This window comes from Ips typographus, linkage group LG2, assembly GCF_016097725.1.
Source record: "Ips typographus isolate SLU linkage group LG2, UJ_Ityp_2.0, whole genome shotgun sequence".
Classification (NCBI taxonomy): domain Eukaryota; kingdom Metazoa; phylum Arthropoda; class Insecta; order Coleoptera; family Curculionidae; genus Ips; species Ips typographus.
In genome coordinates, this window is record NC_138423.1 from 21,545,479 (window position 1) to 21,571,565 (window position 26,087).

Genomic DNA, 26,087 nt, shown 5'->3' on the forward strand with positions numbered 1-26,087 from the left:
GAAATTTGCTCGGAGCCAAGTCGAGTTGGATGATGATCAGTGTATTTGTATGAAATTCTTGTCAATCTGTCAAAAAATGGTATTTGACCTTCCCTGACTTTAAGTAAAAACACAGAAAGTTGCAAGTGGTAAAAAAAATTATAAAAGAGGGTTTTCTTGATTTTTTTTAATTTTATATTTAAGAATAACAAGAGAAAAAATTATACCAGAATTTCGTTATTCTAGAAATTTTTGGAAGCTTTTAGACTGTTTTGATATCTTTTGGGAGCTTCTAGACTAGTGGAAGAGGATTGGAATCTTTTGGACTGTTCTAGAAGCTTTTGGAAACTTTGAGACCGTTTTGAAAGCCTTTCGTCTGCTTGGGAAGCATTTTAGAGTTCCCGTAGTGTTCTAAAGCCTTTTTAAACTACTTGAGAAGTTTTTGGACAGTTTAAAGTGCATACTGAAGGTTTTGGAATGTATTAAAGGCATTTGGAAATTCTTAGATGGTTCTACAATTTTTTGGAAGCTTCTAGACTGTTTTGATATCTTTTCGGAGCTTCTGGACTAGTTGAAGAGGATTGGAATCTTTTGGACTGTTCTAGAAGCTTTTGGAAACTTTTAGAACGTTTTGAAAGGCTTTCGTCTGCTTGGGAAGCATTTTAGAGTTCCCATAGTGTTCTAAAGCCTTTTTAAACTACTTGAGAAGTTTTTGGACAGTTTAAAGAGCATACTGAAGGTTCTGGAATGTATTAAAGGCATTTGGAAATTCTTAGATGGTTCTAGAATTTTTTGAAAGTTTCTAGACTGGTTTGATATTATTTGGGAGCTTCTAGATTAGTTGAAGGGCTTTTTGGAATTTTTTAGACTGTTCTAAAGGCTTTTGGAAGCTTCTAGATTGTTTTGAAAGACTTCCGACTGCTTTACAAGCATTTTAGAGTTTTTGTAGTGTTTTGAAATCTTTTTAGACTACTTTAGAAGCATTGAAGGTTCTGGACTGCTTTTAAGACATTTGAAACCTTGTAGACAGGAGCATTTGGAAGGTTCCAGGAGAGTTCGAAAAGCATTGAAGGTTTTGAACTACTTTTAAAGCATTTGAAAACTTATGGAGGGTTCTAGATACTTATTGAGGCTTTTAAACTGCTTTAGAAGCATACGGAAGCTTACAGACTGCCTTGAATTTTTTGAGAGCTTCTAGACTAGTTGAAGATCATTTGGAAGCCTTTAAAGTGTTCTAACAGCTATTGGAAGCTTCTAGACTGTTTTGGAAGGCTTTCGACTGCTTCAGAAGCATTTTAGAGTTTCTGTAGTGTTTTTAAAACCTTTTTAGACTACTTTAGGAGCATTTGGAAAATGTTTGAACAGGTTAAAGAGCAGTGAAGGTTATGGACTTTTAAGGCATCTTGAATTCTTTTGAGAGCTTCTATAGATAAGTTGAAAAGCATTTAGACTGTTCTAAAAGCTTTTGGAAACTTCTAGGCTATTTTGTGCTTTCAAGGCATTTTGGAGCTTCTATAGTGTTTTGGAATGTTTTTAAATCTTTTTAAGACTACTTCAAGAGCATTTTTGGAAATTATTTGGTCAGGTTTAAACTGAAAAAACAGTTTTTGAGAGTAACGTAAATAAACAATTACTATACTATTAAGTACAATCACTTATACAGTTATCCATACGTTTTTAGTTACTTTATAAGAGTGAATATGTTAATTTAAATGTAAATTCCCAAACAAAAATCATTGAAAAGTCATGCATTTATTATAAAATTATAATAATATTGACGGAATGTGGTTATAATAGACATTTTGTCGGACCTTTTTGAATTTAGGTCACGACCGCGCGTTTAATAGTTTCTTTGTACAAAAAGTGGTTCAGCTGTCATAATATGCAAATATTTCTTTATCTGTACATGCATAAGATGTAATCCCTAAACAAAGTACGGAAAGAAAGGGCCATTGACACTTAGAGGCGAATGACCATCCATATACGATTATTCCCAAACTGTGACTCACATCAGTATTACATGATAAAAGGCGTTTTGTCACTATACGATTATTCTTTTATAATTTCAATAGCATTTCCGGCTAACAAGAATCCAGATGGTTTTAAAAAAAGCAACTTCAAATTCAAATTAAACCCACAATATTGAATAAATTAGTTAGACTGCCTTATCCTTTTCGTAATAAAAATACTGATGAAAAGCTTTTACAATAAATAAATATTAATTGAAAAAAACATGCTGTATAGCTTCATGTTTCGCATTTGACCGTTATCTACAGCCTATTTGACAAATGACACTAATGTCATATTAATGACAGAACTGTTAAATGGCCCAGTTCAAAGAATAAATGAATAATCGAAAGGAAATTATTCATTACGCTTCCTAATTTTTTATTATGTTTAATTTTAAACTGAATTGTAATGCATTTATAGTGTCAGAATAAGTTGCAGATGACACCAATCTTTAAAGACATACTGGCTTTGGAATCAAACATGTCCATATTAATAACCGCTTATTGACATATGACACACAAATTGTGTTTAAAAATCTTTCTTATAAATTCAAATTGACAAAAATTGAGTTATAAAAAAAAGCCAAAACATTCACGTGATCATGAATTTGTCAAAATTTAAAATGAATAAAGTAATTGAGTTTTAAAATAATTACAACTTAAAACAGTCACGTGACCCTGACAGATACAATTTTTAACATAAAAATGTTATGGGGCCGTCAAATTTAAAATGTCAAAGTTCAAATTGAAAAAAAATGTGTCACGTGACCAAAACAAGTGATGCAGTTTAAACTTTCAAAATTCAAATTAAAAAAATAAATAAATTTGCAACTGTCAAGGTTCAAATGTTAAAACGTGATAAAACAATTGATGTTAAAAAATAATTAAAATAGAGTACTCACTGGCTCAAGCTGTTGAAATGATATTTAGAACCTCCTCGTTTGATATGTTGTTTGATTGAACTGTAACTGTCAAAATCCAGTAAAACCAACTTAAAAAAAAAATGAATTAATCTAAAACTCCACACGTCAACTGGTTGGTTATTTTGATTTATGTTAAATTGAAAAATTAAGTTTGACTTTGACCTCCAATAATAACCAAATCAATGCAATCGTGAGACCATTTTTAACAACTTTTATCTCCATACTGGTTTTAGGTTAAGCAATTTGCTTAGGAATTTAATATATTCGCGTATATGCACACGCAATATCATAATTGCCGTAAATGTATGACATTTTAATTGTTTGGCGTGTTTATCCTTAACACAGTCATCAAATGGACCATGACGGGACAAGGATGGCTGTAGGATGTCGCCAAAGCACGCATTAACATAGTAATTCCCGTAATTGGCATTTTACGCTTGACAAAAGACCTACGACCACTTTTGACGTCTAATTAAAGCGCGGTTTACATGAATAACGTTTTATTTGCATGTTGCATATTTAAAAGATCATTTGAGTTGGAATGATAGGGCCCAAGGTTCTCAGAAAAACCAAAAAAAACTCATTTGCCGGTTAATTACCGTGAAGACAACATTAAAATCGTTTTGCTTGAATACATTTTGCCCTTTTGAGTGTGCAAGCAAGTTTTTACGAACATCCGCACTATAATTTGGTTTACGTCCCTTTTGGGATCAAATTAAATTATTATTACCTTGCCTCGCGACATTTTGGGTTTTACGATTATGTTAAGAGGGTTAAATCGAATTTGTTTCCATTCGCATAGTTATTAAGCAGGTTGGAAACCGCTGATAAAGTCAAGAACGCGCCAGATGGTAAATACAAACGACGTTTCGGTGTTACGAAACTTTTATCATAGCTTATTACAACACACGTATGTTATATAGCCGCAAATAGCAGTAAGACGTGTTTTTGTTACAAAAATTTAGAGGTTAGAGGGTAAATCTGGGTAACGTGGAACATGTATCTGGCAAAAATCACAAATGTATGAATAAGTAATTTAGTAATATTCGGTTAATTTAATTGAGAATTTTTTAAAGAAAGTTGAAGAGTCACTTTTTGGTGCTCAAAATGTAATAAAAAAACCTAAAACAAAACAAATTTTATAGTACAGTAAAACCATTTGTAATTTAAAACGTTACAGCTGACAACGGATGTAACAGTTCTCAAGTAAAGCATTGCATTCATAACAATTTTGAATAAATTCCCATTGGAAAATTCAAAGTTTGTGCAGTTTCTATCACAGTACAATAACATCAAAACTACTTATAGTAGCAGTATAAAAAATTCAGAAAAATTTAAATTTATGATTTCAACACTTTTGGTCGTTGTTGTCCTTTATTAATCCCAATAATACGTCTTAGTGTTTTTGAAAATGTTCTTCAACTTGATGAGGCATTTTGATTGGTACATCATTAAAAAGTATTAGCGTAACACCTTGCAATATATTATTAGCCCTGAGGGCTATGATATCATCATCGTCTGTAAAATACCCACCCACACCTGAACTAAATAGAAAGTTAAGTTTCTATGATTGCTTTAGTTAAATATTTGAACTCTTCTTTGGTTGTCTACAGGATGTCTTGAGGTATATAAGCCAAGAAATGCCTATTTCAATGCTCCAGTGTCAACTATCTAATTCTGGCAGCTCCTAGCACAACATTGGTTTTAGTGGCAACCAGCCTTAGCTTGGAGCAACTATAATAAGATAGGACTGAGAACTTTATAAATAATATTTTGAAACCAAACGTCTGAAACAAATTCCCCTTTAGAAACTTTGGTTCCTAGAATCTACAAACTCTTTGATTCTCTTCCAGTTTGACTTTTCTCTGATCCCCTTTTAATGTGTTGACCTGGATTTTACTCTGGTTATTTGACCAGATTTAATATTGAATTCTAGAAGATACATTTTTTCGCTATTGAATAGAATTGCAAAACTTATTCCACCCTAACACATATTTAACGTATCATCAGTAAAGTGGTCAATGCCATTTCTTAAAGAAAAATCGGTGTTAACACTTAAAATGGCTACGTTTTGACCGAGCACGGGTCAATAGGTTATTGTATAGTCATATACATGCCATAGTTTGTAACGTGTTTTTACCATGAGTGTTCGGACCTTTTTTGGTTTTTCTGTTTGCAAATTTATTTGCAGGGCATTGTTGGCAATACAACCTTGTCTGTTCCACTTACTCATACTTACACATTTTTCAAGGGAATAATTTGTAACAATTTCAATTATCTGTATACACTCCTTAAAAATAATAACAGATGTCATATAGACACACACAGATTTTGGGTTGTCACAAATTATTCCAGAAAAGGAGAACTTTTTAATATTTGTTCACCAAAATGTTCCTTACCATGTAAGTTTATCGCAGCATCAAAATCAAAGTCTTTTTACCTACATTAAAGAGTGACATCTGTAGCAAACGCGACCATGTTGTGTGGGATTCAACAGAATTGCTGCCCTATTTAAGAAGCCGTTAAACATATTGGAAGGACATATTTACAAGCATTTTGGGTGCCTATAAATAGTTGTAAATGCTTTTATACTTTCAATATTTCACGAATCACGTATGGATCTCCGTGATAGTATGCTTGATTATTTATTGTATAATTTATTGGTACATGTATTAGAAAATGTGTTCAATCATCGGTGGTAATAAAATATGGTTACGATTTACGATATAATTTACTTCGTAGTGCAGCTGATAATACGAGATTTGTTAATTAAGGATAATAATAATAATAGATTGCTAATTACAACTTGAATTTGTCCATCATTAATGAAAAACCCATTTATAAGGAAAATAATCAAAATAAAACATTTAAACGCGTGCCAAAACATCTAATTTTGGGTGACGTCAACAATCCCTATAAGGCTTCTGTCAGCTCTGCCACTAGATGGAGCTACCTAACGAGGCTATTGATTAGGCAACGTTTTACGCATTCTTGACGCGGGAATTGAATTTAAATATTGATTTACTGAACCAAGAATTCTTTATTGTTTATAGATCCTTAATTCAAATAATATGTTATAAACCAATCATAAAAATGCAGTGAATAAATTACTAATACGAATAAAATTAATTATTCCGCTTAAAGTTATTGTTAACATTAACATGGTCTGCAAATCTACAATTTATCTTCGCCTTGGGCGTATGTATCTTTCAATTTAGTCAACTTTTCGATAAGTCCGTCCACAGAAACTTCACCATGTACCACATTATCCCTCGTACGGACATTTACAGTGTTGCTAGATTTCTCTTTTTCTCCCACAACTGAAATAAACACTATAATAATAACCTTCTACAGCTGTACAGATCCACTGACCCAAAATGAAATTGAACTGAGCCAACTGAGCGTTTCGGATCTTTTTATTCAGAGTGTCACCGTGGTCCACATCAACTTCGGCCATGAAACCCGCTTCGTACACCTTTTGTCTCACTTCCTCTGCATACTGATCAAAGTTTGGTCCAACTGGGACTACCATAACCTAAGATAAGTTATCTTAGACACAGTGAAATAGTTAACAAAATGGACGTATGGCTAACCTGTCGAGGTGATAGCCAGAACGGCCATTTTCCACCGTAAGACTCTGTCAAGATGGCGACCATTCGTTCTACCGATCCCAGGATTGCTCGATGAATTATGACGGGCCGTCTTTTTTCACCACTCTCACTAAAAAAGATAAGAGCAAATGTAACTCAAAACCTCAGTTATAGAAAACTTTTTTAAAATACATAAATTTAAGGTAATTTGATACACAAAAACTCACCTAACAAAATTTAAGTTAAACCGTATTGGCAATTGGAAATCCAACTGAATAGTGGCACACTGATGGGCTCTGTTCAATGCATCCTTAATAGTGATATCGATTTTCGGACCGTAGAAAGCACCATCACCTGGATTTTCCTTCCAAGGTTGTCCGAAATCGTTCAACGATTCGCTCAAAGCCTTTTCGGCTTCGTTCCACATCTCGATTTCCCCCAAGTACTTTTCCGGCCTGGTACTCAACACTAAATCGAAAGTGAACCCGAAAATCGAGTAAATATGTTTAAGAAAATCCAAACATCCTTTCATTTCGTCTTTGATCTGTTCGGGAGCGCAGAAAATGTGCGCGTCATCTTGCTGGAACCTTTTACAACCCTATAAGAGTCACAGTGGGGTTAAAATGGGTAAAACTCACCTTCGGACTCTTGTTAAGCCAGTCAAAGCTCCGGAAAGCTCATTTCGATGCAACACTCCAAAGTCAGCTAGACGTAAAGGTAATTCTCTCCACGACCTGTTACGATTGTCGAATATCAAACAATGACCCGGACAATTCATGGGTTTCAAAGCAAATTTTTCTTTTTCCACATCGAAAGAAAACATATTTTCGGAGTAGTGAGCCCAGTGACCGGAAGTTTGCCACAATTTCGCGTTGTATATATTCGGGGAGACCACTTCTTGAAACCCTCTTTTTCGGTACTCTTTCTTCATTACATCTACTAGAGTATTGTATATGTGGGCTCCTCTAGGTTGAAAAAAGCAGGAACCAGGTGACAATTCGTGGAAGAAAAACAGTTCTTGTTCCTAAACCAAGGAAAAGCTCAAACTAAATAACTTAAGAATCCCTGAAATGTATCACCTTTCCGATTTTACGATGATCACGTTTAGCAGCTTCTTCCTGGAATTTCTCCCACTCTTTCAGCTGTTTATTGTCAGGAAAACTGATGCCGTAAACTCTTTGGAGAGTTTCAGCGTCAGCTTTACCTTCCCAATATGTGGATGAATTCTGCAAGCCAGAATTTAACAAACATGCAACAACAAAACTCTTTGTACAAACCTTGGTAACTTTCAAAGCTTTAACTTTTCCTGTATGTCGCACATGTGGCCCTCTACAAAGATCAATCAAAGGTCCACACCTATACACTGTAGTAGTAGGAGTATCCACCTTCTCATTTAAAATACGCACTTTGAAAGGATTGTACTTAAACATCTCAAGCAAGTCTTCTTTTTTCATTTCAAGTCGTTCAAAGGGTTGTTTCTCTTTTGCTATGCTCTTCATAAGAGTTTCCAGGTATGGAAAATCACTTTGAGATATCTAACATTGATGAAGTTAGGTTTAATTTCATGGTTACTAGACACAACAAACCCCTTTATCATCCAACCACATGTCATAATAAAAGCCATTTTCAATTGGCGGGCCATAGCATAAACAACCCCCATAAACTCTTTCCAAAGCTTCACCCAGCATGTGTGCTGTGGAGTGCCAAAACACTGCCTGAGCTTCAGGATCATCAAATTTGAGTAGTTCAACTTTACAGTCACTTTCTAAAGGTCTGTCTAAGTCCCAAAGAACTCCATTTACTTTAGAGATAACGGCGTTGTCGGCCAAACCTTGACTAAAAAATCAAGAAGGATAAACCTCTAAGAGCTACTGACAACCTTCTAAACAGTGCCAAAAGTTGTTTTAAACTGTCAGAGACCTCTAGGACTGTTTTGAATATGCCAAAGACTTCTAAATGCTACTGAGAACTTTCTGAAAAGTTCCAGAGCCTTTTACAACTGTCTTAAACATTCCCAGGACTGTTTTAAATTGCCAGTGGCCTCTAGGACCATTTTGAAACTTCCATAGACCTCTAAATGCTATTGAATCTTCTAAAAAGTGCCAGAAGCCTCTACAAGTATCTTAAACCTTTCCAGGCTTGTTTTAAATTGTCAGAGACTTTTAGGACTGTTTTGAATGTGCCAACACTGCCAACAACCTCTAAATGCTGCTGAGAACTTTGTGAAAAGTTTCAGTGCCCTCTACAACTGTCTAAAATTGTTTTAAATTGTCAGATGCCTCTAAAATCATTTTAGAAGTGCCAGACCTGTCTAAATAATACTACAAACCTTCTAGTGGCTTCTAAATGCTACTGACTAAAAAGTGCCAAAGATAGTAAAAATAAAAAGTGTGTAATAAATAATAATATTTATTTAGGTATGTAATAACTCATTTTAGAGAGGATTTAAGAACACACACTTATTGCCACCCCAAAAAGGACAGTCCTATGTTATCACAGGCTTAATTACTTAGAATACAAAACTATAAACTAGAAAATGACAACAATGTACTATGATGTAGTTTGTAAGTACTGACAACATTTTTCATTACCAGTTCAAAGAGTCAATGTCAAGAAATATAAAAAGTTTTTGACTTAGTGTCCAGTGTCTTTTAATAATTATATAAATAATTCTCTTCTTATTCTTCTGTAATCACTCACCTAATGCCTTTAGCTACATCATACATGGTGGTTTTCCATGCTACTCCTTCCACTACCTTTCCATCTGGCAAAGTAACTTTAATTGGAGTTTCTGGTTTGCTGGCCAAATTTGCATCATACTGGGCTTTGAGTTTGTTCCACAAATTCAATCTCTCCTCTATGTAACTTGGGGGTGGCACTAATTCCTTTACCCCTGACTTGTCTCCAGTGCCGGAACTTTGCTTGTTAGCCTTGTCTTTCTTCATTTTTGCCTGGAAAGTACAAAATATGTTAAACCACACTGCTGATGTCAGCACTTCAAGTGAATCCTAGACTAATGCAGTTTAGAAATTGCATCATTCAAAAATTGTGATTCCAGGTAAAGCTACTGAACTATTTAGATTAGTAGAGGGGTTTTTATGTTGGATATCCAAATGCTACACACCAATGTGGCTAGAGATCGCCGGTTTAAATTGTTTAAAAGCTGTATGGCTCTTGTGTGACTTAAAATCTTCAACATCTTACACTACAATTAAATAATAAAGGGTCATGCCTTTTCTTTAGGGTTAATTTCAAGGTTTTTTAATCCTTCTTCAACTTTTTCACTCATATTGTGCACAAAATAACAAACCACATGGAAAACCTTTAAAAACTTGACATATCCTACGATGGGTCATATAAAGGAAAACTGTCAGTAACTCAAAAGTTTCAATGACGTCATAATAATTCATATGTCATACTTTTAAGACACAAGTTGTCTGTTCAGTCACGTGATACCAAATTTGCCATATAAATTGTACAGAAGAGTGATTAGATTACTAACCTAACCTAACTTTTTTTACTTTTTAATTTTGAATTTTAAAATGTTATTGTTAGTTTTTTTTTCTGTAAAATATCAAAATGTTTAAACGAATAGCTTTAGGTATGTCCGGTGGAGTGGACAGTGCCGTATCTGCTCTACTGCTAAAAAACAAAGGTATGTGATGTGCTTCAAACCTGAACTAAAAATCATTAGGGACTTGTACAGGTTTCCATGTTCAGGGAGTCTTTATGCGAAATTGGGACATTGCAGATGAAAAAGGTCAATGTCGAGCCGATGAGGATCTTAAAGACGCTCAGTATGTGTGTGACAAACTGAATATTCAACTCCATGAAGTCAATTTTGTTAAAGAGTATTGGAATGAAGTGTTTTGGTAATTTTTTTAACTTTCTATAAACTAAAATAAAAGTAGCATTTGCAGTAATTTACTCAAAGACTACCAAAATGGTTCCACTCCAAACCCTGACATTTTATGTAACAGGAATGTAAAGTTTTATTATTTTCATAAGTATGCAATTGATCATTTGGGGGCTGATGCTATAGCAACAGGGCATTATGCCAAAACTAGTTTTGGCCCTTATTTGGAACACTACAAACCACATGAAGGTATGTGTGAGGATTAATTTAATTTACAATACATGAGTTAATCTGCAGAGGTAAGATTGTTCACTGCCAAAGATACTAGAAAGGATCAAACATTTTTCTTGTGTCAAGTTCCACAGAAAGCTTTAAGTAGAACCATGTTTCCTCTGGGTGATATGTTAAAATGGGAGGTAAAACATATGGCTGTAGATAATGGGTTACAGAAAATTGCAAAAAAACGTGAGAGCATGGGAATTTGTTTTATTGGCTCTAGAAATTTCCAAAGTTTTATTGAACAAGTAAATGTTTTGTAATTTTTAAATGATTTTGAACTGTATTAGTAATGTTTACAGTACATTGAGGACAAGCCTGGTCAATTTGTGGATATTAATACAGGGAAAATCCTAGGTCAACACAAAGGCCTTCATAAATGGACTGTGGGGCAAAGATCAAGGCTTAATGGCCTCCCAGAGCCTTATTACATTTGTAAAAAGGATGTCAGTGAAAACATTATTTATGTTGTAAGTCCTAATTAAAATTACTTTTATAATAATTTTTAATAATATCATTTATTCAGGCTAATGGAAGAAACCATCCAGCCCTCTGCACATCACTATTTGTCACTGAAAAGCCTTACTGGATTCATTCAGAGCCTAAAGAGCTCAAAGACCATATGCTACATTGCCAATTTAGGTTTCAGCACACACATAGTTGTGTTCCAGTTAAAGTTTTTCAGTCAAATTCTAGTCTTGTAGTAAAATTGAATGAAAGTCTAAATGCAATAACACCCGGACAGTATGCAGTGTTTTATAAGGAGGATGAATGTCTGGGTAGTGCCAGAATTTTGAATTCTGGTGTTTCAGATTTTAGTTTAAATTATTTAAATAACGGGATGTTAAACAATGCTAAGGATTTAATAGAAAAGTTAATAAATTATGATTCTGTTAAGATATTAAATAAAAATGTGTCTAAGTAGTTTTTTCTGTGTTTTTCATTTTGTAAACTGGTTTATAAAGTTAACTGGTTTCTTTAAGTGACTGTAGAGGTCACTGTGCTGCATGTTAATCTGTTATGTGATCATAAAGCCAAATAATTAAAAATAGAAGACTAACTATATTCTTTCAGTTGTCAATGTCATCTGCCAAACAAAAAACATTGAAAAACTTTCTCAAAAACACTTTATTGTTGTTAATAACACAAAAAAACATTTTTGCATTACGTTCTTAAAGGCGACAAACTGCGTTTTTCACTTTATTAAATACATTTTCAGTGCTTTTTTCATCATTTATCGTGGTCGAATTGGTCGGTCATAACCTTATCCGAACTGTCACATAAACTGTTATTAAAATAAGCTTATTATCTTGTTATGGTAAATTTAATTACAATTTCAGTGTATTTGATCTCAAATTATGAGTGTATTTTCCCAGGATTGCTCTGCTTTTACTTGCACCATTGCCATTTAGAAATGGGGCTTAGCCGATTTAAGATTGTTTACATTAGATGATCTAGGATGTATGACTCTGTTTTTACTTGCTGAGGTAAACTTAAGATGTTCAGTTCAGGGACTAAAACAACTCAGAGGTAGGCCTGAAACGTTAGTTAATAGTTGAATTTATAAAAATTACTTTTTTTTAATTATAGGTGCAATGGCATAGTATATCAGTCATCCCTCCAAAACAAAGTGACCAGCAAAGACAACTATCATCACACCATTACAGCTCCTACTACCCATAAGTTAGCTAATAAATTGGAATATAGAAATGTACATAACAATTGCAAGAAGGTTAATAAGTCTTCAACTTTTGTCAGTAGTAATGGAAAACTTAGTAGTGGAAATATCATTAATAATATTAAGAGTGAGGTGACACATTCTGGAATTTTACAGGATTTTGAGGATAAAATTGCAATTCACAGTATTATAGGTGAGTGGATAAGTAGTTCTTGTATAGGCACTACTGACTGAGTTACTGTGATTCAGGGTTTAATGAATCATCCACACACAAACCACCAGTAGTTGTAGAGAAAAAAGTAAAGAAAGCAGTTTTGAAAGGTTTACACCATGAAGCATTACAGCGGATAGAATGTGAGTCAGACGAATTCAACTACTATCAGCAGCATTGGTTCAGTCCTAGTTTAGAGGTTAGTTTTATCTTCATCTAACTCATTTGTTGTGGTTTATTAATTTTTATGTTCATCAGCTAATCAGAAGATTTAATATTTCAGTCCGAAATCTGATAGTAACCTATCACATTTTTTTATCTAATTTCAAGCTATTTTGCTGTTCTTAATTTAATTTATGGGGCCAGCTCTCAAGATTTATGTAGCAGTAAATTCTAACTCATTCAGATTTGCAGTTCTGTTCTGTGTATTATTTTAGATAACAGTGACAATTGATGATTGAAGTTAAGATTGCAGCACCATTTGAGATTAACAGACTGTTCCTAACCTAACTACCCTAAGCTAATATACAGGGTGTCCCTGAAAGGTTTACAACACTCTTCCGCAGTTAGCTGGGGTCAAAATAAAGTGATTTAGCCATATATGCCTTAATCCAAAAGTTGATAATTACAGTAGTTCAAACGCATTTTTCTCGAAAACGGTTTACCATGGTTTCCCATAGTGATATGCTTAAGGTATACCTTTTCTAAGCAGAAATAGGTAACAGGCAAATAGGCCTTTATACTCAAAAGTGATTTACCCTTACCCAGAAAAAAAACAAAGGAATTAAACAAATTGCTTGAACCGTATGTGGCGCCCTCTATGATCAATGTAGAAATCGTTGGCAGAATGAATTTCCCGTCTCGGAAAGCCCCCTGATACCTAATTTCATAATTTTAAATGGTTTGGCATAAAAGTAGGATTAAAAATTGATTTTTAAATTTTAACTTTGCCGCCCTGTAGCTTTGTATGTATCAACTTTTGTATTAAGGTAAATATGGCTAAATCGCTTTATTTTGACCCCAGCTAACTGCAGCAGAGCGTTGTAGACCTTTCAGAAACACCCTGTATATATCACTTACCTAATCAATAGGATTGCCAGATCCGTCAACTCAATTTTCCCAGTCAAAATAAAAAAAACCCCAAAAATGTTTTTATTGGTTATAATTTGTTATTCCTGGATCTTTATACATTTCATCAGTCTTTCTATAGATGACAGGTGTCTTTATTTGACATATGCTAACTTGGTTACTATGGCCGCTAGGGGGTTCGTATAAACTTCAAAATATAGCCTCTAATTTTTGACCTTCTTTTCTCAAGTAACCGCGATATTGGCCGGAAAATAGAGCAGAGCAAGTGAACAAACTTTTTAAAGATCTCACAGTTTGACAGCTCCTAACTTGGTTTCTGTAACAGTTAAGAGGTTTGTTCCAACGTCAAAATGTAGCTTAAAACCTACTTTCTTTGGTCAATCGAGAAAACCGGCTGAGAACACTGTTGTACATGCCAAAATATACGAAACTTTAGTATACTCCCTTTCACAGATTTTTAAGGTACGGTGAGCTGCTTATAAACTCTAATTGTTTCAAAAGGGGTGGTTTCTAGTAGTAACTGCCCGATCTAAAATCCCTTGTTCCCCAGAAAAAATATCCACGAAAAATACCTTGAAGAAATAAAAAATCTCTATTTTTTGGGGAAATTTTCCTAATGTAACAACCCTGTTAACCAAAATCAAGGTAAAACGAAGAGATGACAGCTAGAATGCCCGAAACTTTTCCCAAAAATTGACCACCAGAGGGCGTATCTCTTAACTTGAACTGTCAATAGTCAATGACATCCCTATAATTTGTTTAGTAATTTTTATTATATCAACAACTATACTGTGAAACTGTCCATGTCAGAAAGAAGAGAATGCAATTTGTTATTAAGTAACAAAGCTTATGTAGAAAATTATCAGTTACATAAATGAAATAATTTTCTGTACAAAGGTCATATTTGACAAAAACCCAAAAACAAACCAAAATATGGATCAAACAACCAACAAAAATGGTTGGTTTTAGTTTTGTTAATTAAATAATTAAAATTGGTAAAAACAATTCAGTTTCAGTTTGGTTTCTGGTAGTTTTAAGTTGTTGTGACTGTTTCAGAAACTAAAAATGGAAGACAGATCTCGTGAAGAACGCATTGAAATAACCCGACACGAAATTCTACGTCGTCTACAACAAATGCATCGCAGTCACGTGGGCAAACCGAATAAAATGCCCGACTGGATCGAACAGCACAAACACAAAGTAATAGCCAGACTACACAATCCTCAGTCTTCTAGAGAATTGGCTGATAAATCCAATCACTCACTTGTAAAAATGTGCGAAGTAAACGAATGCAACAGGTCTGCGGTGATGTACACGAAATACTGCGTCATGCACATTATGTACGATAGCAAACAGACGCTGTTCGAGTACTGTACTGCCAAGTTTGCGGACAATACGCAGTGTTCGGTGCCAGTATTTGACATATCACACGAATTGCCGCTGTGCCGGGAACACGCCCGGAAACGGGACAATTATCGGCTCTACCAAGAGGCCAAACCAAAGAAGATCAGGAAAAAAGTGAAACCGTCCGCCATGATTCGACCGCAGAAACGAAGCAAAAAGAAAAAGAAGTCCACTTCGTCGCAATCCAGCCAGAAGGATTTAGCGATGGAGATCGGGTTCAATAACAATTCAAACAGTCAAAGTAGTGCAATAGGAACGCTGGAAGCTGAAATAACTGACACTCCTGGCTGTGTCGTTCTGGAAGAAGACTTACAGATGGTGGATCACGTGTTAGAGCTGAATGAAAATGGTTTGGAGCAGGCGTTGGTTAATCAGGCACACTTGTTAGAGGAGAGTGACATTACGAATGTATTGAGCACTATACAAGTGGATGAATTTAGTGATTTCTTTGCCGGTAAGTAAATATATTATTTTACATATAAAGAGTGTGGTAATCAAATCCAGTAGGTTGTTAGTAACTTGTTAAATATCTGTTCTGAACGATAATAAGAGTTTCCACAATAACAAAGAGTTATCAACTATTATTGTCAAACCAATTTGGGATTGGGAAATTGGCAAGGTGTGGCCAAAAATTGAAATTAGTAGGATTATTAAACTTAATAAACCTGCCCAAAAATCCTTTAAGAGAGTTCTAAGAAGGAAAAAGTTTTCAATTGCTAGAGACTTGTAGAATCATATTGAAAGTGCCTGATGTCTCTAAATACCTCAGGCAGAGGCTATAAAACCTCCCAAAGTCCTCTAAAAGGTGTCCTGGACCTTCCACAAATTTTTAAAATTGCTCAGACCGAAAAATCATGTATCTTTGGAAGCGCCAGAGGCATTTAAATATTATTTAAAACAGTGACATCTAGTAGGGACAATACAATCATGCAAATGTTTTATGGAAGTCTTGGCACAAATTATTAGTATTGGTGACGTTACACCAATCTAGGGTGAATTTCCGTATTTTTAACAATATTAGTGAATATAAAGGTATGGAAATATCAAAATTTAATTATACACTGTAACAACCCATCAGTATATGAACTGAACGTTCCCCCCTTTGACAGTTGACAAATGAGAGACTATGTCATGCGTCAACCAAAAATATAATAAGCAAGTCATGAAACTGTTGTTTTACATATATATAAGTTTTGTTCTTTTACCACCCTAAAAACAGGCTGCTATTGCACCAATTAGCAAATAAAGTTCCGTTCTAAGGTGAAACCTGTGTACTTCTTTCGGTGTATGAATCCACAACAAACTGATGCAAAATCTAGCATTACAATTGGCGCCCAAGTGTCGGCATCGAAAGTGAGGTTATCCAGTGAATTTGTGAACTTTATTAGTGGAATTCTGACTTTAATGAACCTTTTCTGAACTAAATACGTTGAGTCGTAAGTGCATCCACGTCGGAACACTTCGTATCACCAATTTTCGCACCGTGTTCGGGTCATTTTGCAATTTTGGTCGCAATCACTCAACTAGTTCTTTTGGCTTTTACAAGTACGTATTGTAAATCGCCCCGTATGTGTGTTACATATCGGATCTTTTCATTAAATTCTGTGCCTCCAGCCAGTGTTTTACCATCGTTTTCAACGCAGTAAGTTGACCTTTTAGTTAGCAACTTTGCTTCAAGCTTGTGATAACTAGAACTAGCACCATTGACTCCCAAAGAAGTCCTTATTTTCTACGTTCTAAAGAACTTGTAGCAGCTGTACAATCAAGTAATTCTGACAATATGAGTGTTACATTGTCAGATGACCAATTTGAAGCCCTTTTATCTCGACTGTCAATACCACCAAATACAACAGTAGTATCCTCGACTAGTGGAAATTTTTCAAAATGTAATAGCAGATTTGATGGATCTAAGGATTCAGATGTAAATGCTTTTATAGATGCTATTGAGGTTTATAAGGATTGCACCAACATCTCAGAAGAGAATGCACTTAGAGGTTTACCAATGCTTCTAGATGGATTTGCAGCAACCTGGTTCCAGGGTGTTAAGTCAAGTTTAACAGATTGGAATAGAGCATTGGCGCTATTAAGAACCACTTTTGGCCCAACAAAGCCACCCTATCGGGTCTATAGAGACCTTTTTGCTCAAGAACAAGATGGCAAAACAAAGTGTGATGTCTACATTTGTAAAGCACGTGCCATTCTTGCCCAGTTACCCACGGGTACTTTGACTGAAGCCACGCAGATTGACATGATTTATGGTTTACTACACAGGCGCGTAAGGGAGAAAGTGCCACGTGACAAGGTAGCCTCATTCGAAGAACTTTTAACTCAAGCAAGACTAGCAGAGGAAACTTTTGACATAACTGTAAGTCGATATGAAGATAACCACACTTCTGCAGCAAAAGAAAAACCTGTACGTTGTGCATATTGCAAGAATCCAGGTCACCTTAAAGAAGAGTGCAGAAAACTTAAACATTACCAAGACAGACGCAGTGAGACGTCCAGTACACAGCTCCAGCAGACAACCACTAAGTTAACCACCCCAAAGACGGCAACTACAGCAAGTGCACCACCATATAATAACTCTACCATTGTTTGCTATGGATGTGGCACCCCAGGCTTTATAAGAAGCAACTGCCCTAAATGTTCAGTGGACAGCAATCGAAATGGTGTCTCAAAAGAGTCTGTTGCCTCAGCAGAGTTTCTATGCAGCTCGTTCACGAAAGATAACTGCTCACGGCCATTAGTACCAATCGCTATACTAAAACATGCTGGTTATGCATACTTAGATACAGGCGCTACGACCAATATAGCTGGAAGTAAGCTTACTCAAATCCTGATTGAAGAACACGTTCCCTATCTTGAAGCCAACGACCTAGATATGGTTCTCGCCGATGGAGCCAAAAGAAAAGTCCAGGCCCTCATTTTTAATGTTCCAGTGACCCTGTATGGCAGGACGGCCCATGTACAGTTTTTGTCGATACCTGACGATGTCTTCCATTTCTCCGACTGTAGTGACGTCGCTTACCAATTTACAACAGAAGGTGATGTTGCCCACGTTGTTGTAAACACTGTTGACCTTTCCAATGCGTTGCGCAGCGATGAAGCCTTGAAACTTCGACCTGAGGAAAGACAGCAACTTGATCATCTACTACAAGAATTTTCCACTCTTTTTAAGCTTAGTAATGAACCTACACCATTCGCAGAGCACAGGATTGTACTTCAAGACGATACCCCTATAGCTGTACCGCCATATCGCATATCAATTGAAAAGAAGCAACAACTGCGCAAAGAACTGGACATACTACTCGAAAATGGCACCATAGAAGAGTGCGAGTCCCCATACGCCGCGCCAGTCGTACTAGTACCAAAGAAAGATGGAGGAATTCGACTGACTGTAGATTACAGGAGACTGAACGCAATCACTAGAGCCGATCGATATCCACTTCCCCGTATTGATGATCTCCTGCATGATGCAAAGAAAACAAAGTATATGACTACGCTAGATCTTAAGAGTGGTTACCACCAAATTAGTGTCAGACCCTCGGACCGAGACAAAACTGGATTTGTAACACCATTTGGGACTTTCAGGTATACTAGGATGCCATTTGGTCTTGTGACGGCCCCCTCTACGTTCCAAAGATTAATGGATCGTTTCAAATCAGGACTGACTGATGTAGCTCTCTTAGTCTACCTTGACGATTTAATTGTTTTATCGTCTAGTTTTTCAGAGCATCTCAGTGACCTACGACAAGTATTCGCAAGACTCAACTTATTCAAATTGAAATTGAACCGAGCTAAATGTCATTTATGCCTTGAGTCAGTCAAGTACCTTGGACATATTTTATCACCAGAAGGTATTCACCCTGATAATGCGAAGGTAGCCGCCATAATGGACATGCCGGCACCCACGAACGTGAAGCAGTTGCTCAGTTTCCTACAAACCTGCTCATGGTTTCGACGCTTCATTGAAGGGTTTGCGCAAGTTGCCAAACCCCTTACCTCGTTGACCAAGAAGGATGCTAAATGGGAATGGAAAACACCGCAAGTCAAGGCCTTTGAAAAGCTTAAGTTACTGCTAAGCAGTGCTCCAATACTCCGACAAGCTGATCCACGCCTTCCTTACACACTTAGGACCGATGCTAGTAGTTATGCATTGGGGGCATGTTTACTCCAGGGGGAGGGTGAAGATGAGCGCCCCGTTGAATACGCTTCTAGACTCCTTACCCCAGCTGAGCAGAACTACAGCACTACCGAGCGCGAAGCCCTAGCTGTGGTATGGTCCGTCCAGAAATTCCGAGGTTACATTGAGAACTCAACTGTCAATGTTCAAAGTGATCACCAACCATTAAAATGGTTGCTCTCCTTGAAAACCCCAACCGGACGCCTAGCCCGATGGGCACTGAGCTTACAAGCTCAAGATTTACGGATTGACTACATCAGCGGCAAGAAAAATGTCATTGCCGATACCTTATCAAGACCGCCTCGAGAAGTGGCAGAAGCAACCACCAATTTAGTTAGTGTAGAACTACCCACTATGTCTGCCAAAGATATAAGGGAACAACAAATGGCTGACCCTGACACTAGGAAAATTATTGTCGGATTAGAAGACACCCCTAATGGAATCGACTTTAAGAAATGGGCAGACCGAGGCTACCTAATGTCAAATGGTGTCCTATACCGATATAACCCCGACATAGACGAAGAGGAGCCCCAATTAGTAATAGCTGCCTCTGGAATTCCCGAAGTGTTGCACGAGTATCATGACACACCCACTGCAGGTCATTATGGAATAGAAAGAACCTATCAGCGGATAGCCCGAAGATTCTATTGGCCTGGAATGAGAAAAGCCATAACCGAACATGTTGGCCGATGCATTGAGTGTCAACGCTTCAAGGCCACTAATTTGAAACCTGCAGGTTTACTTCAAACTCCTATTCAATCACAGAGATTTGAAGTGATCGCAATCGACTTGTTTGGTCCTCTTCCAGAGACGCCAACAGGACAACGATGGATTTTTATTATTGAGGACACTACGAGTAGATGGACCGAGATCTTCCCTTTAAAGACCGCGACAGCTGAAGCATGTGCCCGTTGCTTAATCGACGAAATCGTACTACGATATGGTGTTCCCCGTAAGGTCATAAGCGATAATGGAGTGCAGTTTGTGACGGCTGTTATGCAACAAGTCGCACACGTATTAGGATTCAAGCAGTGCCTAACACCGGTTTATCATCCCGAATCAAACCCGGTCGAGCGCAAAAACAGAGATATGAAGTCCCAACTAGCCATACTGACGTCTACTGACCACACTGTCTGGGACGAGAAAATACCATCAATCCGATTTGCTATGAACACAGCGAAGTGTGAATCGACAGGATATAGCCCCGCTTATCTCACCTTTGGTCGAGAGCTACGCTCACCCGATGATGTCCACCGTGACTTACGAGCAATCATACAAAATGACAATTTCGTGCCACAAGTCACCCCCTACCTCTTGACTATGCAAACCGCTTTCCAAGAAGCCCGAGAGTCACATGAAAAGAACCAGGATCGACGAACTAACCTGAAGAATGAAGGCAGACGAGACAGTGCTTTCAATGTTGGTGAAAAGGTTTTGATAGACAGTCATATTTTATCAAACGCTAGTAAGCAGTTTACCTCAAAGTTTGCTCCGAGACGAGATGGTCCTTACCGTATCCACAAGATAGTGTCACCTACCACTTATATCGTGACACCCATGGATCAACCAGACCAACCTGTTGGAAAATACCATGTCTCTGCATTGACACGATACAAGGAACCGACGAGTGAAGGAATAGTCCCAATGCTGCCAATAAGAAAGAGAGGACGCCCTCCAGGTCGTGACAAGCAACAAGCCGAGACTGAAGCCCGAACTGTGACAGAATCCATGAACCCGAACGAAGACCCAATAGGTGAAACTGGTGATGAAGTTCCCGTATCACCACGATCCGAAGATGATACCAACCAGACACCGCCATCAACCGAAGGACGAGCCCAACGCAAGCCAGTGAAGAAGAAGTGCTTGTGTTGTGCCTAAAATTTAGTGTAGTGTTGTCCCAGTTGCGAGGACGCTTTACGTGGGCCAAAGGGGGAGACTGTAACAACCCATCAGTATATGAACTGAACGTTCCCCCCTTTGACAGTTGACAAATGAGAGACTATGTCATGCGTCAACCAAAAATATAATAAGCAAGTCATGAAACTGTTGTTTTACATATATATAAGTTTTGTTCTTTTACCACCCTAAAAACAGGCTGCTATTGCACCAATTAGCAAATAAAGTTCCGTTCTAAGGTGAAACCTGTGTACTTCTTTCGGTGTATGAATCCACAACAAACTGATGCAAAATCTAGCATTACAACATAGGAATCCCACGATAAGAAGAAAAAAACTATTGCAAGTCATTGCTCTAGTAATGCCAAAACGGTTGTGACAATAATTTAGAAAGTCTGTCAAAATTATGTGACCAACTGTCATTTTATAATATAACGATTGAGGGTAGGCGGTTCACCGTTTTGACAGTTAGTCAAATTACGTCATCGTGAAACTAACTCAATATAATTTAAACAGTGAATCGCAATGGTGAATACGAACCATCACGGGAAGAAGCCGAAGAGTTGGAAAAAGCACTGGCCGCGGTGGACAACGACGTGAAATCCTTGGAAAAGCTGAGTCAGACGCACGGTTTGCTGGATTCGTTTCTAGGTGAGTATGTTGCATTTAATCGACGAAAACAGGCCGATCTAACCGCGTTTGTCACACCAACCACAGATGAACACACCCTGACTGATTCCTTAGTTCAAATACCCGAAATGATTTTCCACAACGGGTACGCGGGGGCGTGCGGGGACAGCATCGTAGCTCAAAGCGGGTCGTTTTTGTTGCCGGTCGAGCCTCAGTCTCATTCGTAATAGACGATCACGTTAGGAGTACTTTTTTTTTAATTTCAAATAGCAGCGAGGGACAGATTGGCAGTGTTGCAATTCGGATAGGTTAAGAAACATAATGTTCAAACAAGTGGGTAATTTTTTTTTTAAAAAATATTAGTTTGGCAGATGTTTTGATCGTGTAACTGACAGGGTGTCCAGGAAACTGATAATACGTAGAACGTATTTTTTTATAAAATAAAAATTAAACAAGTTACAAGGATGTTAAAAATTCATTAAATCACCCTGTAAACTACTCCATTGTATTGTCAATAACTCGGTTATTTTAACAATTATAGGGTGGTTCAGTATACCAATTTGTAGCCCTTGAAATTCTCTTTTGACCACCCTCTATAGCGTTTTTACCTAAAACGTCGAATAAGTGAGTTATTTACTGATAAAACTGAGTTGTTTGATTTTGACAGTTTTTACTGTGACAGCCCCTAACTCTGTTATTTTGACAGTTACAGGGTGGTTCAATATACTAATTTGTAGCCATTGAAATTGTCTTTTGATCACCATATATAATATAAAATAATTTTCCGGTAAATTTCCGAAAATGTAAATTTTCCGACTCAAAACCGCTTTTACATCTCTGAAAGCTTTTAAGGGCAAGGCCAACCAAGATCAGTAAGTCGTGTCAGATATCATTACGAATTTGACACTATTGACAGTTTAATAATTGAACTGAGCATACCAAAATCAATGCAAAATGAATAATCAAGATAATAATCACTAATCTCTTTGAAAATAGGATTAAAATGTGGTATGGGCAAATTCGCGTGAAACAAACGAAAATTCTTAGAGGATTTTACTTTAATATTTGAAAATCAATGTACGCAAAAATGTTGTAATTTCATAGCTTCCTTCACTCTCTAAAGAGGCCGCTAGTGTAGGGCAATAAACTCCTCTTACCAATTCCTTAATATTCAAAATGTTTGGTGAATATAATTTTGAAATAACGTACTTTGAACTATTTTTAAAACTATATTCAGACAGTTGCTGGACACTCTTTATTACCTGTCACTTTAATCAAAACATTTGCTAATTATAATAATTGAAAATCCTGTAAAGGTAACCAACTTACTTTAAAGCGAAAACACTTAATTTTTGATGGGCTTAGTTTAAAACACGAGACTGTAATTGGCGTATTTTTCACGTGGCGGTTTAAAAAACAAACATGAATAAGGCAACAAAGTTTTCTTAGGGTACAAACGGGCTTTGCGTTTTCTTCTATATATTTTATATCGCATTATTAAGGTCTGTTTCATTATTACTTTTTACTATAATTTACACAGACATTGTTTTATAACGGTAGTTCCACAGATTGTTCCTACCATTTTGTTGGTTAGAGTTGTTGATCAGATTAGTTCACTCTGTCAGTTGTTATGTAGTCAAATTGGGAAATGCTGAGTTTTCGCAGATATGAGTGTTTGAATAAAAAGTATTGTTAGTTTATGTTGTTTTGTATAATATACATAACAAGGTTGAAATATGTATTCAAAACAACTTTTTTGTGAAATAGGGACTTTCAGACACTATTTCGCAAAAGAGTTATTTTTCAGATTTTTTCCACACTGCCGATGTTTAAATATTTGTCAGTATTCTTAAATATCAATCACACACATTATGCTCTAACGCTATAGTGGATACTGGATAGTTTATGATTGGTCAAAAAAAGCAGTTTTCAGCTTGCTGCTTTTTGTTGACCAATCACAAACCATAATATGAACAATAACCACTAAACTTATTTGCTTTCACTAAAAAGAACTTAGCATTTTCCCATTGTTAGTTTCATAAGAATATTCATATCACACAAAACGTCTACACCCAAACCGTTGTAGCTAAAAAAAAAATAAAACGCATTTTTTCAACTAATTTAACACACATTTTCTAATGCAATACTGATGTATTGTGTAATCGTAGCAAAAGTGTTCGCTAATTTATTTAGGACAAAAGACTGACTAGATTTAGTGATATATGTAAACATGTATGTTATCATTTCTTTTATAAGGGTAAATTTTCGTAGTTGTTAGTAATTTTGGCCTATTACAGTCTCTATAATTATTTTATTATTGTGAATAGTTTGGGTTTGAAATGTAAAAACACAGAAAAATGTCAAATAGGTAGTGTGTGTGTATAAAATTTGTAGAAGTGTACGTAGTGGTATTGATGATGTTAATCTTGCTCAGGAAGTTTTTGGTGTGTTATAGTCGACATCAGTGCTGTACAATTTCGAAAATGTTTTTATAGTAAAAGCAACAATTGACTGATAATTTTCGTTAAAATCACGTATTGATATTCAAAATTTTGTGACGTGGTAGTATATACTAATTTTTACAGTTACAGTTGGTGTCTCCAAAACTACTGAATTGGGGATTTTACAACATTTTATTAGTAGCTTAATAGTAAGTCCACTGTGCTACGATTTACGCAAATACAGCACATGTGGACTTGTTCTATTAGGCTGCATTAATAAACAATTTGGACCACTTGTAGATGACAATGAAATTCTTTTTATTTTCAATTCATATTTGGGGTTGCTTTTTAACGTTTTTGCCATAAACATTGAGGAGCAAAAATGACTTTTACATCATTTTACCCTTGTACATTAAAACTCAAAGTCAAATTGTGCCCTGTGGTCATTCAATTAACTTACGTTGACAAGTGTACATATTTTTATTATGTTACTAACTATACATACTTTTTTACTTGCACCTGTAACGTAAGTAGAACAATTCAATGTAATATTTTTAATTTTTAATAAAAAAGTTATTTATTTTTGTATGTAGCGTGTAGAGTGCTTATAATTTTACATAGTCTTTCATGTGGTACACTTAATGGCACGAAAGACGTGAACACCCTATATATTTTTACCCAAATGTGCACACCAATTGATTTAAAGGGTGTAAATAGATAACATATTGGACTTGTCATTTACTTGCTATACATTGAGCTTTTACACCCTGTATAAGAGAAAAATTCCCAAGCTTCACATACATAATTTTTGAATAAAAATTCAAGGATCGCTTATTTAATTTTTTCTGGGTTTTTGTTAATTATCTTTTATTAAAACACAAAATCGTATTATTTCTAGGGGTTATATCGAACAAAAACAATTACTTGTAGTGTGATGGAAATGTAAATACAATCTAGGATAACAAATTGTTAAAAATAAAGGTAATCGTTTGATATGATGATTGATGACGTTAGTTTCCTATTTAGTTGTACGTGTACGTAAAATGTCTTTTTGTAAATATTTCTGAAAATAAAATCGTTAACAAAAACACGTTTGACTTTTTGTTCCTGAAAAACATAGCTTGGTAAAATAAAACAACTTTTACCAGTAAAATAAATTTATTCCAATAATCTGGGTACATCTCAGGGCAAGTACCTAAAAGGTCAGCTTCCTCCAGCCTTAGAACATCGCTAATTGGTGCCTAAACTCTCCTCTCTGGTCCTGTTTAATATCTCAATCAGACCTCAACAATTTCAAACAAGGCAGGGAAAAAATTGAAATCCGATTGAGGCAAATCTCCTGGAGACTGTAAGGCTGTGGGATTAAACACGAACATTGGGGGGTTGGAATTGGAAAGAGAAAAATTGGCTGCTTCCTTGTTGGTTGTAGTTCATTTTGTCAGATGTTGATTAAACGGTATAATTTTTGAAGTGGGTAATGGGTTACCTATAACAACATTTTTACTGTAGTCACCATCTTGTTTGTTTTTGTCAAAATTAATGCTTTTTTCCAATTAAATTTATGTAAAACATTTTTCTATTAGTAGGTTTGTTGAGGACCTAGAAAGTTACAAAAATTATTGCTTGGGTTGAAGTAATTTTTAAATGAAAAAAAAAACACCCTGTAAATTTAAACTAAACAACCCATTCATTATTAGCAATCTTACCTGGAAATTTTAAACCAAGTAATAACATACTGTATAGAGAAACTTTTTGCTGAAATTACAAAAATATACTAGCAAAAATTATATTTACCATTAAAACAGTTTAATGGAAATAGGAATTGACCCCCCTTTTTTCAAGGAACCTTGGACTGCCTCTGTTGTTTTTTGGTACCCCCACATTGTTGTTGGACGGTAAAAAGGCCCAATCCATAGAGAGAAA

At 35.9% G+C, this 26,087-nt stretch overlaps 3 protein-coding genes and 1 long non-coding RNA gene across 7 annotated transcripts; 3 read left to right on the plus strand and 1 right to left on the minus strand.

The window, feature by feature from the left end:
• The first annotated feature begins 3,528 nt into the window (after positions 1–3,528).
• Positions 3,529–5,629, plus strand: LOC145725157 (uncharacterized). Of its 2 annotated transcripts, none has more exons than XR_014177178.1 (2): positions 3,529–5,313; positions 5,363–5,629. It is a non-coding gene; the product is annotated as an uncharacterized LOC145725157 (long non-coding RNA). The 2 variants fall into 2 exon arrangements; XR_014177179.1 differs by having other exon boundaries at positions 5,377–5,629.
• Positions 5,630–5,931: 302 nt separating this feature from the next.
• Positions 5,932–9,891, minus strand: ThrRS (threonine--tRNA ligase). 2 transcript variants are annotated; one of them, XM_081973775.1, is made up of 10 exons: positions 9,734–9,891; positions 9,202–9,452; positions 8,088–8,337; positions 7,779–8,036; positions 7,581–7,727; positions 7,140–7,525; positions 6,729–7,088; positions 6,505–6,631; positions 6,284–6,446; positions 5,932–6,231 (listed from the first exon to the last, which is right to left on the minus strand). In XM_081973775.1, the coding sequence occupies exons 1-10, from the start codon at positions 9,788–9,790 to the stop codon at positions 6,086–6,088; spliced, it is 2,145 nt and encodes a 714-aa protein (XP_081829901.1). In that variant the 5' UTR covers positions 9,791–9,891; the 3' UTR covers positions 5,932–6,085. The 2 variants fall into 2 exon arrangements, with proteins under 2 accessions (XP_081829901.1, XP_081829900.1); XM_081973774.1 differs by having other exon boundaries at positions 9,626–9,783.
• Positions 9,892–9,998: 107 nt separating this feature from the next.
• On the plus strand, positions 9,999–11,561 carry LOC145725152 (mitochondrial tRNA-specific 2-thiouridylase 1). 2 transcript variants are annotated; one of them, XM_081973787.1, is made up of 6 exons: positions 9,999–10,156; positions 10,208–10,373; positions 10,422–10,606; positions 10,655–10,881; positions 10,936–11,103; positions 11,160–11,561. In XM_081973787.1, exons 1-6 carry the CDS (start codon positions 10,081–10,083, stop codon positions 11,556–11,558), a joined length of 1,221 nt encoding a protein of 406 aa, XP_081829913.1. In that variant the 5' UTR covers positions 9,999–10,080; the 3' UTR covers positions 11,559–11,561. The 2 variants fall into 2 exon arrangements, with proteins under 2 accessions (XP_081829913.1, XP_081829914.1); XM_081973788.1 differs by having other exon boundaries at positions 10,936–11,100.
• Positions 11,562–11,716: 155 nt separating this feature from the next.
• On the plus strand, positions 11,717–25,254 carry l(3)L1231 (zf-C3Hc3H domain-containing lethal (3) L1231). Its single transcript, XM_081974488.1, has 7 exons — positions 11,717–11,951; positions 12,010–12,163; positions 12,224–12,504; positions 12,561–12,721; positions 14,668–15,469; positions 21,610–21,744; positions 21,811–25,254. The coding sequence occupies exons 2-7, from the start codon at positions 12,132–12,134 to the stop codon at positions 21,948–21,950; spliced, it is 1,551 nt and encodes a 516-aa protein (XP_081830614.1). The 5' UTR covers positions 11,717–11,951; positions 12,010–12,131; the 3' UTR covers positions 21,951–25,254.
• Positions 25,255–26,087: the final 833 nt, after the last annotated feature.

Coding starts and splice junctions, on each gene's coding strand:
- ThrRS (XM_081973774.1), bottom strand. CDS start 9,700: ATGTTGAAGATTTTAAGTCACACAAGAGCCATACAGCTTTTAAACAAT. Junction 8,338..9,201: donor GATGTAGCTAAAGGCATTAG/GTGAGTGATTAC, acceptor TTGATTTTTTAG/TCAAGGTTTGGCCGACAACG. Junction 6,447..6,504: donor TCTGGCTATCACCTCGACAG/GTTAGCCATACG, acceptor AACTTATCTTAG/GTTATGGTAGTCCCAGTTGG.
- LOC145725152 (XM_081973787.1), top strand. CDS start 10,081: ATGTTTAAACGAATAGCTTTAGGTATGTCCGGTGGAGTGGACAGTGCC. Junction 10,607..10,654: donor ACACTACAAACCACATGAAG/GTATGTGTGAGG, acceptor GTTAATCTGCAG/AGGTAAGATTGTTCACTGCC. Junction 10,882..10,935: donor TCCAAAGTTTTATTGAACAA/GTAAATGTTTTG, acceptor TAATGTTTACAG/TACATTGAGGACAAGCCTGG.